The following is a 14,081-nucleotide window of genomic DNA, read 5'->3' on the forward strand; positions in this document are numbered from 1 at the left end:
TTGGTTAGGCCGTGTGTGGCTCTCAATCAGGAATAGCTGTAGATCGTTGTTGCTGATTGAGAGTCATACATAGGCAGCCTGTTTTTCCTTTGGGGTTTGTGGGTGATTATTTTCTGTCTAGGTTTGTGTTAATCCTGACAGGACTGTTTGGCTGTCGTTTCTTTTCGTGTTTTGTTTGTAGTGTTCATTCGTTTATTAAAATCCTTTATGATGAACACATCCTCCGCTGCACCTTGGTCTCATTGCGACGACGGTTGTTACAGAATCACCCACCAGAAAAGGACCAAGCAGCGGAGGAAGGAGCTGCACCAGGAGAAGAGCATGGTCTCCAGTGCGCCGTTTCGGTCCAGGTTATCCTGCGCCGGCTCTGCGCACTGTGTCTCCGGGGTGCTGGGAGGGCTCAATTCGCCCTATGCCTGCGCTCCGCCCGTGCCGGCCAAGAGTGGGCATTCAGCCTGGAGTATGGGTGGCAAGCCTACGCACTAGAACTCCAGTGCTCCCCCACAGCCCGGTTTATCCTGTGCCTCCTCCCAGGACCAGGCCTCCAGGGGGTCTCACCAGCCTGGTCTATTGTGTGCCTCCTCCCAGGACCAGGCCTCCTGTGGGTCTCCCCAGCCTGGTGAGTCCTGTGCCTGCGCCCAGAGCCAGGCCTCCTGCATGTCTCCCCAGCCTGGTGAATCCTAGTCCGGAGCCGCCAGAGCCGCCCGCCAGTCCGGAGCTGCCAGAGCCGCCCGCCAGTCCGGAGCCGCCAGAACCGCCCGCCAGTCCGGAGCCGCCAGAGCCGCCCGCCTGTCCGGAGCCGCCAGAGCCTCCCGCCAGCCGGGCACAGCCAGAGTCGCCCGCCAGCCGGGCGCGGCCAGAGTCGCCCGCCAGCCGGGCGCGGCCAGAGTCGCCCGCCAGCCCGGAGCTGCCAGAGCCGCCCGCCAGCCGGGCGCGGACGAATTTGTCCCACCTACGCATCAGCCAGTGTAATCCAGTGGCGCGATTTTCAAATACCTTAGAAATGCTATTACTTAAATTTCTCAAACATATGACTATTTTACAGCATTTTAAAGACAAGACTCTCGTTAATCTAACCACACTGTCCGATTTCAAAAAGGCTTTACAACGAAAGCAAAACATTAGATTATGTCAGCAGAGTATCCAGCCCAGCCAGAAATAATCAGACACCCATTTTTCAAGCTCGCATATAATGTCACAAAAACCCAGAAGACAGCTAAATGCAGCACTAACCTTTGATGATCTTCATCAGATGACACACCTAGGACATTATGTTATACAATACATGCATGTTTTGTTCAATCAAGTTCATATTTATAGCAAAAAACAGCTTTTTACATTAGCATGTGACGTTCAGAACTAGCATACCCCCCGCAAACCTCCGGTGAATTTACTAAATTACTCACGATAAACGTTCACAAAAAACATAACAATTATTTTAAGAATTATAGATACAGAACTCCTTTGTGCAATCGAGGTGTCCGATTTTAAAATAGCTTTTCGGTGAAAGCACATTTTGCAATATTCTCAGTAGATAGCCCAGCCATCACGGCTAGCCATTTAGACACCGACCAAGTTTAGCCCTGACCAAACTCCGATTTACTATTACAAAAGTTTGATTACCTTTGTTGTCTTCGTCAGAATGCACTCCCAGGACTGCTACTTCAATAACAAATGTTGGTTTGGTCCAAAATAATCCATCGGTATATCCAAATAGCGGCGTTTTGTTCGTGCGTTCCAAGACACTATCCGAAGTGTAAATAAGGGTTACGAGCATGGCGCAAATCGTGACCAAAAAAATTCTAAATATTCCATTACCGTACTTCGAAGCATGTCAACCGCTGTTTAAAATCCATTTTTATGCCATTTTTCTCGTCAAAAAGCGATAATATTCCGACCGGGAATCTGCGTTTAGGTAAACAGAGGAAAGAAAACAAAGCATTCGGTCGACGCGGGCACGCGCCTGAGTCTCACAGTACTGTAACCAGCTACTACCCAAACGCGCTACTTTTTTTCAGCCAGAGCCTGCAAAGCCACGATTCAGCTTTTTTCCTCCTTCTGAGAGGCAATTGGAGCCGTAGGAAGTGTCACGTAACAGCAGAGATCCTTTGTTTTGGATAGAGATGACAAAGAAGGCCAAGAAATGGTCAGACAGGGTACTTCCTGTACAGAATCTTCTCAGGTTTTGACCTGCCATTTGAGTTCTGTTATACTCACAGACACCATTCAAACAGTTTTAGAAACTTTGGAGTGTTTTCTATCCAAAGCCAATAATTATATGCATATTCTATTTACTGGGCAGGAGTAGTAACCAGATTAAATCGGGTACGTTTTTTATCCAGCCGTGTCAATACTGCCCCCTAGCCCTAACAGGTTAATCTCTAGGAAACAGAATGTGTCTCCATCCTGAGCGGTATGATGGCTTCGTGGTCCCATTGTGTTTATACTTGCGTACTATAGTTTGTAGAGATGAACGTGGTACGTTCAGGCATTTGGAAATTGCTCCCAAGGATGAACTAGACTTGTGGAGGTCTTAAATTTTGTTTCTGAGGTCTTGGCTGATTTATTTTTATTTTCTCATGATGTCAAGCAAGGAGGCACTGGGTTTGAAGGTAGGCCTTGAAATACATCCACAGGTAATCCTCCAATAGTGTATGTAAACTTCTGACCCACTGGAATTGTGATACAAGTAATTATAAGTGAAATAATCTGTCTGTAAACAATTGTTGGAAAAATTACTTGTGTCATGCACAAAGTAGATGTCCTAACGGACTTGCCAAAACTATAGTTTGTTAACAAGAAATGTGTGGCGTGGTTAAAAAATGAGTTTTAATGACTCCAACCTAAGTGTATGTAAACTTCTGACTTCAACTGTACGTTCCCATTCAGACTAAAATAGACCTGCTGCAACAGTCAGCAAAGGCAAGAAGAGGGAGGTACATGTCTGGGCCTGTGCGTGTGCGTGTGTGTGTGTGTGTGTGTGTGTGTGTGTGTGTGTGTTTTTGTTTCTCTGCATGTGTGTCCTGTGTGGCTCAGTTGGTAGAGACTGGTGCTTAGAAAAGTACAAAAATGTATCCGCTCACTTCTGTAAGTCTCTCTGGACAAGAGCGTCTGCTAAATGACTCACTACTGTAAGTCGCTAAATGACAAAAACATATAAAAATACATGTAAAATGTGTGACAGAGGGACAGAGGTGTTTAACAATGGGTGATGTTGTTCACATACAGCTATAACCTCAAACAGACACAGATCTCCTGCTCTGATAAGTATCTATATGTGGTGGGGTGGAGACAGCCTCTATTTTTACTAATGCTTTCAGTTGTTCGCCTAGTTTCCTGAAACAGGTCACATCTGTGTGTGACAAAGGGACATTGGTGGTTAACTATGGGTGATGTTGTTCACATAAAGCTACTACTAATGCTCTCAGCTGTAAGCATCATGTTATACTGTTTAAATGTCAGCCACCAGACCAGAGCATCATGTTATACTGTTTAAATGTCAGCCACCAGACCAGAGCATCATGTTATACTGTTTAAATGGAACCAGTTATTACCATTTGGCTCTACTGGCTTTCTACTGGGCCCACCCATAACCACAGCCATAAAATAGACCTGGTTATTACCAAGGGGCTTTCTACTGGGCCCACCCATAACCACAGCCATAAAATAGACCTGTTTATTACCAAGGGGCTTTCTACTGGACCCACCCATAACCACAGCCATACTCTGGACCTGGTTATTACCAAGGGGCTTTCTACTGGGCCCACCCATAACCACAGCCATACTCTGGACCTGGTTATTACCAAGGGGCTTTCTACTGGGCCCACCCATAACCACAGCCATGCTCTGGACCTGGTTATAACCAAGGGTGTTTCTACTGGGCCCACCCATAACCAGAGCCATACTCTGGACCTGGTTATTACCAAGGGGCTTTCTACTAGGCCCACCCATAACCACAGCCATACTCTGGACCTGGTTATTACCAAGGGGCTTTCTACTGGGCCCACCCATAACCACAGCCATACTCTGGACCTGGTTATTACCAAGGGGCTTTCTACTGGGCCCACCCATAACCACAGCCATACTCTGGACCTGGTTATTACCAAGGGGCTTTCTACTGAACCCACCCATAACCACAGCCATACTCTGGACCTGGTTATAACCAAGGGGCTTTCTACTGGGCCAACCCATAACCACAGCCATACTCTGGACCTGGTTATTACCAAGGGGCTTTCTCCTGGGCCCACCCATAACCACAGCCATACTCTGGACCTGGTTATTACCAAGGGGCTTTCTACTGGGCCCACCCATAACCCCAGCCATACTATAGACCTGGTTATTACCAAGGGGCTTTCTACTGGGCCCACCGATAACCACAGCCATACTCTGGACCTGGTTATTACCAAGGGGCTTTCTACTGGGCCCACCCATAACCACAGCCATACTCTGGACCTGGTTATTACCAAGGGGCTTTCTATTGACATATCCTCTATTGTTGATGTTGCTTTCTCTGATCACCACTGGGGATTTTTTTACTAGCTTGTTGCCAGTCAACGTTAGTTAAATAAAAACATTGTAAATGAAGGGAAAACATTGATGCCATAGATCCAGTAAAGTTGAAAAAAGGAGAGGCCCTTGGATGACTGAGGAAACTAATAAATTAAAGAGAAACTGCAGAAAGACGGAGTGGAATTGGATGAAGTCAAAGTTGCAGGTCCATTATGATATTCTGAGAGAGCATCATATATAACAAGGCCATTAGAAATGAGAGAGCATCATATATAAATCCTCTTACATCTAGACGTTCCGCTAGCGGAACACCTGCTCCAATATCCAATGATGGGCGTGGCGCGAAATACAAAGTCCTCGAAAATCCGAAAACTTCCATTTTTCAAACATATGACTATTTTACACCATTTTAAAGACAAGAATCTCCTTTATCTAACCACACTGTCCGATTTCAAAAAGGCTTTACAGCGAAAGCAAAACATTAGATCATGTCAGCAGAGTACCCAGCCAGAAATAATCAGACACCCATTTTTCAAGCTAGCATATAATGTCACAAAAAACAAAACCACAGCTAAATGCAGCACTAACCTTTGATGATCTTCAGCAGATGACACTCCTAGGACATTATGTTATCCTGTTAGGGCTAGGGGGCAGCATTGACACGGCTGGATAAAAAACATACCCGATTTAATCTGGTTACCACTCCTACTCAGTAACTAGAATATGCATATACTTATTACATATGGATAGAAAACACCCTACATTTTCTAAAACTGTTTGAATGGTGTCTGTGAGTATAACAGAACTCAAATGGCAGGTCAAAACCTGAGAGATTCCTTTACAGGAAGTGGCCTGTCTGACCATTTGTTGAACTTCTTTTCCATCTCTATCATTTACTAAGGATCTCTGCTCTAACGTGACACTTCCCACGTCGTCCATAGGCGCTCAGAGCCCGGGAAAAAACAGAATGTCGTCATTCCAGCCCCAGGCTGAAACACATTATCGCCTTTCTCAAGTGGCCCATCAAGAGACACTAGCTTATGCGCGTGATCCCGACCGCCCCCGCCTTTGGGATTTTTTCCTCTGTTTGCCGAAAAGGAGATTCCCTGTCGGAATATTATCGCTTTTCTACGAGAAAAATGTCGTAAAAATTGATTTTAAACAGCGGTTGACATGCTTCGAAGTACGGTAATGGAATACTTAGAATTTTATTGTCACGAATTGCGCCAAGCGCGTGACACTTCTTTACTATTTCGGATAGTGTCTGGAACGCACGAACAAAACGCCGCTATTCGGATATAACGATGGATTATTTTGGACCAAACCAACATTTGTTATTGAAGTAGCTGTCCTGGGTGTGTATTCTGACGAAGACAACAAAAGGTAATCAAACTTTTATAATAGTAAATATGATTATGGTGAGTGCTAAACTTGCCGGGTGTCTAAATAGCGAGCCCGTGATGCCTGGGCTATGTACTTAGAATATTGAAAAATGTGCTTTCACCAAAAAGCTATTTTAAAATCGGACATATCGAGTGCATAGAGGAGGTCTGTATCTATAATTCTTAAAATAATTGTTATGCTTTTTGTGAACGTTTATCGTGAGTAATTTAGTAAAATGTTAGCGAATTCCCCGGAAGTTTGCTAGTTCTGAACGTCACATGCTAATGTAAAAAGCTGGTTTTTGATATAAATATGAACTTGATTGAACAAAACATGCATGTATTGTATAACATAATGTCCTAGGGTTGTCATCTGATGAAGATCATCAAAGGTGAGTGCTGCATTTAGCTGTCTTCTGGGTTTTGGTGACATTATATGCTGGCTTGAAAAATGGGTGTCTGATTATTTCTGGCTTGGTACTCTGCTGACATAATCTAATGTTTTACTTTCGTTGTAAAGCCTTTTTGAAATCGGACAGTGTGGTTAGATTAACGAGAGTCTTGTCTTTAAATGGCTGTAAAATAGTCATATGTTTGAGAAATTGAAGTAATAGGATTTTTAAGGTTTTGAAAATCGCGCCACCAGATAGCAGTGGCTGTTACGTAGGTGGGACGAATTCGTCCCGCCTAGCCTAGAGAGGTTAAACAATACATGCATGTTTTGTTCAATCAAGTTCATATTTATATAAAAAAATAGCTTTTTACATTAGCATGTGACGTTCAGAACTAGCATTCCCACCGAACATTTCCGGTGAATTTACTAAATTACTCACGATAAATGTTCACAAAAAACATAACAATTATTTTAAGAATTATAGATACAGAACTCCTTTATGCAATCGCGGTGTCCGATTTTAAAATAGCTTTTCGGTGAAAGCACATTTTGCAATATTCTGAGTAGATAGCCCGGCCATCATGGCTAGCTATTTTGACACCCACCAAGTTTGGTATTCACCAAACTCAGATTTACTATAAGAAAAATTGGATTACCTTTGCTGTTCTTCATCAGAATGCACTCCCAGGACTTCTACTTCATCACCCAATGTTGTTTTGGTTTCAAATAATCCATAGTTATATCCAAATAGCGGCGTTTTGTTGTGCGTTCAAGACACTATCCGAAGGGTAATGAAGGGTGATGCGCCCGGCGCGTTTCGTGACAATACATTTCAAAATATTCCATTACCGTACTTCGAAGCATGTCAAACGCTGTTTAAAATCAATTTTTATGCAATTTTTCTCGTAAAAAAAGCGATAATATTCCGACCGGGAGTCGTTGTTTTCGTTCAAAGATAGAGAAAGTAAAATGGACTCTTCTCGTGCACGTGTGCGCCAGTCTCATTGTTCTCAGATCGACCACTATCCAAATGCGCTACTGTTTTTCAGCCATGGCCTGCAAAGTCATCATTCAACGTTCTGGCGCCTTCTGAGAGCCTATGGGAGCATTAGAAAATGTCACGTTACAGCAGAGATCCCCTGTTTTGGATAGAGATGATCAAGAAGGCCAAGAAATGGTCAGAGAGGGCGCTTCCTGTTTGGAATCTTCTCAGGTTTTGGCCTGCCAAATGAGTTCTGTTATACTCACAGACACCATTCAAACAGTTTTAGAAACTTTGGAGTGTTTTCTATCCAAAGCTAATAATTATATGCATATTCTAGTTTCTGGGCAGGAGTAATAATCAGATTAAATCGGGTACGTTTTTTATCCGGCCGTAAAAATACTGCCCCCTATCCATAACAAGATAACAAGGCCATTAGAAATGAGAGAGCATCATATATAACAAGGCCGTTAGAAATGAGAGAGCATCATATATAACAAGGCCGTTAGAAATGAGAGAGCTTCATATATAACAAGGCCATTAGAAATGAGAGAGCATCATATATAACAAGGCCATTAGAAATGAGAGAGCATCATATATAACAAGGCCATTAGAAATGAGAGAGCATCATATATAACAAGGCCATTAGAAATGAGAGAGCTTCATATTTAACAAGGCCATTAGAAATGCCAGATGGGCTCATTTTACTAACTTGATCACTATTAATCAGAATAATTAGAGAGTGCTCTTCTCCACCATTGATCGCCTGATAAATCCTACCTCCGCAGACACCTGAAACCCCACCTCTTTAAGGAATACCTGGGATAGGATAAAGTAATCCTTCTAATCCCCCCCCCCCCCTAAAAGATTTAGATGCACTATTGTATGTAAAGTGGTTGTTCCACTGGATATCATAAGGTGAATGCACCAATTTGTAAGTCGCTCTGGATAAGAGTGTCTGCTAAATTACTTAAATGTAAAATGTAAATGTATGAGAACTTTCCTCCACATCTAAATGTGGTGAGTTTGCAGCATATTTCAGGTACTAGATTCAACATTGGACTGGGTATCAGTCAAGACCTGATGAGAAGTTTGATGATAATGTGTACTAATCTACCACACAAAGGTACTATGGATTTCTTTTCCCTGGTTGACACAGACATGTTCAGGAAAATGATATCACAATTTAAGCCTTCCAATTCCAATCTGGTTTTTGTGCCCACCAAAGCACAGAGGCAGTCTGAGTTAAAGTAGTAAATTATCTTAGAGCCAATACAGAGACAGTCTGAGTTAAAGTAGTAAATTATCTTAGAGCCAACACAGAGACAGTCTTAGTTAAAGTAGTAAATTATCTTAGAGCCAACACAGAGACAGTCTTAGTTAAAGTAGTAAATTATCTTAGAGCCAACACAGAGACAGTCTTAGTTAACTTGTTATGGATAGGGGGCAGTATTTTCACGGCCGGATAAAAAACGTACCCGATTTAATCTGATTATTACTCCTGCCCAGAAACTAGAATATGCATATAATTGTTTGATTTGGATAGAAAACACCCTAATGTTTCTAAAACTGTTTGAATGGTGTCTGTGAGTATAACAGAACTCATATGGCAGGCCAAAACCTGAGAAGATTCCAAACAGGAAGCGCCCTCTCTGACCATTTCTTGGCCTTCTTGATCATCTCTATCCAAAACAGGGGATCTCTGGCATAACGTGACATTTTCTAACGCTCCCAAAGGCTCTCAGAAGGCGCCAGAACTTTGAATGATGACTTTGCAGGCCATGGCTGAAAAACAGTAGCGCATTTGGATAGTGGTCGATCTGAGAACAATGAGACTGGGGCGCGTGCACGAGCCGACACCATGTTTTTATTTTTTCGTCTTTGAACGAAAACAGGGTTTCCCGGTCGGAATAGTATCGCTTTTTTACGAGAAAAATTGCATAAAAATTGATTTTAAACAGCGTTTGACATGCTTCGAAGTACGGTAATGGAATTTTTTGAATTTTTTTGTCACGAAACGCGCCGTGCGCGTCACCCTTGTTTACCCTTCGGATAGTGTCTTGAACGCACGAAGAAAACGCCACTATTTGGATATAACTATGGATAATTTGGAACCAAACCAACATTTGTTATTGAAGTAGAAGTCCTGGGAGTGCATTCTGATGAAGAACAGCAAAGGTAATAACATTTTTCTTATAGTAAATCTGACTTTGGTGAGTGCTAAACTTGGTGGGTGTGTAAATAGCTAGCCCTGTGATGCCGGGCTATCTACTTAGAATATTGCAAAATGTGCTTTCACCGAAAAGCTATTTTAAAATCGGACAAAGCGAGTGCATAGAGGAGTTCTGTATCTATAATTCTTAAAATAATTGTTATGTTTTTTGTGAACGTTTATCGTGAGTAATTTAGTAAATTCACCGGAAGTTTGCGGGGGGTATGCTAGTTCTGAACGTCACATAAAAGCTGTTTTTTTATATAAATATGAACTTGATTGAACAAAACATGCATGTATTGTATACAGAAACTAAAACAGGAAACGCCCGTGCTCAGGTCTGTTCAATGTTGGTCCAACCAATCGGATTCCACGCTTCAAGATTGCTTCAATCACGTGGGCTGGGATATGTTCCGGATAGCTTAAGACAACAATATTGATGTATACGCTGTTTCGGTGAGCGAGTATATTAGCAAGTGCATCGTTGATGTTGTACCCACGGTGAATATTAAAACCTTCCCCAACCAGAAACCGTTGATTGATGGCAGCATTCGCGCAAAACTGAAAGTGCGAACCCCTGCTTTTAATCATGGCAAGGCAACTGGAAACATGACCGAATACAAACAGTGTAGCTATTCCCTCCGCAAGGCAATCAAACAAGCTAAGTGTCAGTATAGAGACAAAGTAGAGTTGCAATTCAACGGCTCTGTCACGCCCTGACCTGAGAGAGACGGTTTATTTCTCTATTTTGTTAGGTCAGGGTGTGGGGTGGGCAGTCTGTGGTAAATTTCTATGTTACATTCTATGTTTTCTTTTTCTTTGTGTTGAGCCGAGTATGGTTCCTAATCAGATGCAGCTGCCTACCAATCATACTTAGGCAGCCCTTTTTTCCACCTTCAGTTGTGGATCTTGTGTTTGTACAGCTCAGTAAAGCCTGCAAGACTGCAGTTGTTTCGTTATTTTGCTTTAGTGTTCTGAGTTACAATAAATATAAATATGACAACTTTCCACGCTGCACCTTGGTCTCCTCCTTACGACGTTCGTCCCACCACAAAAGGACCAAGCAGCGTGGTCAGGAGAAATGGACCTGGGAAGACATCCGGGATGGCAAGGGATCCTGGACGTGGGAGGAGATCCAGGCTGGATGGGATCACCTCCCATGGGAACAGGTGGAGGCAGCGAGAGCAGAACGGCAACGTGACGAGGAACTAGCACGGCAACGACGGAAGCACGAGAGGCAGCCCCAAAAAATGGGGGGCACACGGGTAGATTGGCAGAGTCAGGGTGGAGACCTGAGCCAACTCACCGTGCTTACCGTGGGGACCAGGTGAACAGCCAGGCACCGTGTTATGCTATGATGCGCACTATATCTCCAGTGAGCATTCATAGCCCGGTACGCGATGTGCCTGCGCCCCGCATTTGCCATGATAGAGTGGGCATTCAGCCAGGATGGATTGTGCCAGCTCAGCGCTCCTGGTCTCCAGTGCGCCTCCTCGGTCCAGGATATCCTGCTCCAGCTCTACGCACTGTGTCGCCAGTACGCCTTCACAGCCCAGTTCGTTCTGTGCCAGCGCTCCGCCCTTGCCGGGCTAAAGTAAGCATCCAGCCAGGACGGGTTGTGCCAGACCTAAGCTCCAGACCTCCAGTGCGCCTCCACGGCCCAGTATACCCTGTGCCAGCTCTGCGCATCCGGTCTCCAGTGCGTCTCCCCAGTTCGGTGAAACCGGTTCCAGCTCCACATAAGAAGCCTCCAGTGATGATCCATGGTCCGAAGCCTCCAGTGATGATCCATGGTTCGAAGCCTCCAGTGATGATCCATGGCATGAAGCCTCCAGTGATGATCCATGGCCCGGAGCCTCCAGTGATGATCCATGGCCCGGAGCCTCCAGGGATGATCCATGGCCCGAAGCCTCCAGGGATGATCCATGGCCCGGAGCCTCCAGGGACGATCCACGGCCCGGAGCCTCCAGGGACGATCCACGGCGCGGAACCTCCTGAGACGGCCCGCGGTCGCGGAACCTCCTGAGACGGCCCGCGGTCCGGAACCTACTGAGACGGCCCGCGGTCCGGAGCCTCCGGCGACGGTCCGCAGTCTTCGGCGACGGTCCGCAGTCTTCGGCGACGGTCCGCAGTCTTCGGCGACGGTCCGCTGACCGGAGCATCCGGCGGCGGCCTGCAGTACAGAGCCTCTAGCGATGATCTACGGTCCGGTTCCTCCGACAACAATCCACGGTCCGGTGGCACAAAAGCAGAGGGATCAGCGGGCGGAGCGGGAGCTACGCCCCGAACCGGAGCCACCACCATGTGTAGATGTCCACCTTGGTCTCCTCCTTACGACGTTCGTCACAGGCTCAGACACAAGACGTATGTGGCAGGGTCTACAGTCAATCACTGATTACAAAAAGAAAACCAGCCCCGTCGCGGGCACCGACGTCTTGCTCCCAGACAAATTAAATTGTTGTTTTGAATTGTTGTGAAATTGTTAGTTAACTTGTTAGATATTACTGCATGGTCGGAACTAGAAGCACAAGCATTTCGCTACACTCACATTAACATCTGCTAACCATGTGATTTGAACAAACGCAACATGCCACATCATTCATACCACAACATGCTACATCATTCATATCAAACACAACATGCTACATCATTTATAACAAACACAACATGCTACATCATTCATAACAAACACAACATGCTACATCATTCATAACAAACACAACATGCTACATAATTTATAACAAACACAACATACTACATCATTAATAACAAACACAACATGCTACATCATTCATAACACAACATGCTACATCATTCATAACACAACATGCTACATCATTCATAACACAACATGCTACATCATTTATAACAAACACTTCATTTTGAAGTTAAGGATGAATTTAGGGTTATATATACATCTGGACCTGGACCTACCTCAGTCTGTACATTAAGGTTAGTGATACAGTGATATGGACCTACCTTAGTTTGTAAATTAGGGTTATTGATACAGTGATCAGGACCTACCTCAGTCTGTACATTAGGGTTAGTGATGCAGTGATCTGGACCTACCTCAGTCTGTACATTAGGGTTAGTGATACAGTGATATGGACCTACCTTAGTTTGTAAATTAGGGTTATTGATACAGTGATCAGGACCTACCTCAGTCTATATTACAGTTTGGTGATACAGTGATATGGACCTACCTCAGTCTGTACATTAGGGTTAGTAATACAGTGATCAGGACCTACCTCAGTCTGTACATTAGGGTTAGTGATACAGTGATCTGGACCTGCCTCAGTCTGTACATTAGGGTTAGTGATACAGTAATATGGACCTACCTCAGTCTGTACATTACTTCCCTGGGTCCAGATACAGCTCTACCTATAGGACACATAGATTTAATTAGTTAAACTGGCAATATGTTATTTTTGGGGCGACCTGACAAAATTCACATAGAAATGTGTGTTATAGATCTTATAGTAGCAGTAGATCTGTTCTATGTGAGCAATGATATACGTTCCCTTATGTTTTGTTTTTGCATCTTTTAGAAACAGCTGAAACAACAATATTCTTGGTTATAGAATATATATTTCACAGTGGTTTTGATGGTACAATGATTCTCTACACTATGCACAGAAACTGATGGGTGTTGCTGAGCCCTCTGGCACAAAATGGCTGCCATGATCTCTACTTCTCATCATCATCATTGAGCCTGACCTGTATCTCTGTCTGTCTGTCTGTCTGTCTGTCTCGTCTGTCTGTCTGTCTGTCTGTCTGTCTGTCTGTCTGTCTGTCTGTCTGTCTGTCTGTCTGTCTGTCTGTCTGTCTGTCTGTCTGTCTGTCTGTCTGTCTGTCTGTCTGTCTGTCTGTCTGTCTGTCTGTCTGTCTGTCTGTCTGTCTGTCTGTCTGTCTGTCTGTCTGTCTGTCTGTCTGTCTGTCTGTCTGTCTGTCTGTCTTCACTGCTGAGTAGACAGGGACTGGATCGACCTTCTGACCTGTATCTCGGTCTGTCTGTCTTCACTGCTGAGTAGACAGGGTCTGGAACGACGTTCTCTGAAAGAAACATATAAACAGGTTACAACTAGTGACATGTTAAAACACTAAAAACATATTTTTTACTTCAGAAAGATGAGCGGAGTGTTGTTGGCCTCTCCCTTCTTCCTACCTCTCCTCCTGTTGTGTTGTCTTTTTGTGTGGTTGACGTCAGCATAGGTCACATCACCTGGACCGGATCCACCTGGAACTAAACACAGGAGAGAGCGAGGATATTAACACAGACTGGACCAGATCCACCTGGAATTATAGTGTTGGAGTGTTTTACAGTAGTACAGTACCTGTGGTGTTATACAGTATTACAGTACCTGTGGTGTTATAGTGTTATTCAGTACTACAGTACCTGTGGTGTTATAGTGTTATACAGTATTACAGTACCTGTGGTGTTAGTGTTATTCAGTACTACAGTACCTGTGGTGTTATAGTGTTATACAGTATTACAGTACCTGTGGTGTTATACTGTCGCAAAGTTAACTAAAAAGCAGCATTCCCCAGGAGAGGATAGCTTTCACTTCAGCAGTGATGAATTTATGAACTTCTTTGAGGAAA

General features: G+C 44.2%; 2 protein-coding genes across 2 annotated transcripts in view; one reads left to right on the forward strand and one right to left on the reverse strand.

Annotated features, from left to right (window-relative positions):
* LOC145861820 (butyrophilin subfamily 1 member A1) overlaps nucleotides 1-14,081 on the forward strand; it is a 315,627-nt gene that overhangs the window by 225,415 nt on the left and 76,131 nt on the right. The window lies entirely within an intron of this gene.
* Nucleotides 1-14,081, reverse strand: part of LOC123732551 (uncharacterized) — a gene marked incomplete at its 5' end in the record, with an annotated part of 37,357 nt that overhangs the window by 2,135 nt on the left and 21,141 nt on the right. Inside the window, 3 exons of the mRNA XM_082965437.1 lie at nucleotides 12,818-12,860; nucleotides 13,475-13,532; nucleotides 13,645-13,722. Of these exons, the coding sequence (XP_082821563.1) occupies nucleotides 12,857-12,860; nucleotides 13,475-13,532; nucleotides 13,645-13,722 (140 nt within the window). The remainder of the gene's footprint in view (nucleotides 1-12,817; nucleotides 12,861-13,474; nucleotides 13,533-13,644; nucleotides 13,723-14,081) is intronic.

This window comes from Salmo salar, chromosome 18, assembly GCF_965601325.2.
Source record: "Salmo salar chromosome 18, fSalSal1, whole genome shotgun sequence".
In the NCBI taxonomy this organism is placed as follows: domain Eukaryota; kingdom Metazoa; phylum Chordata; class Actinopteri; order Salmoniformes; family Salmonidae; genus Salmo; species Salmo salar.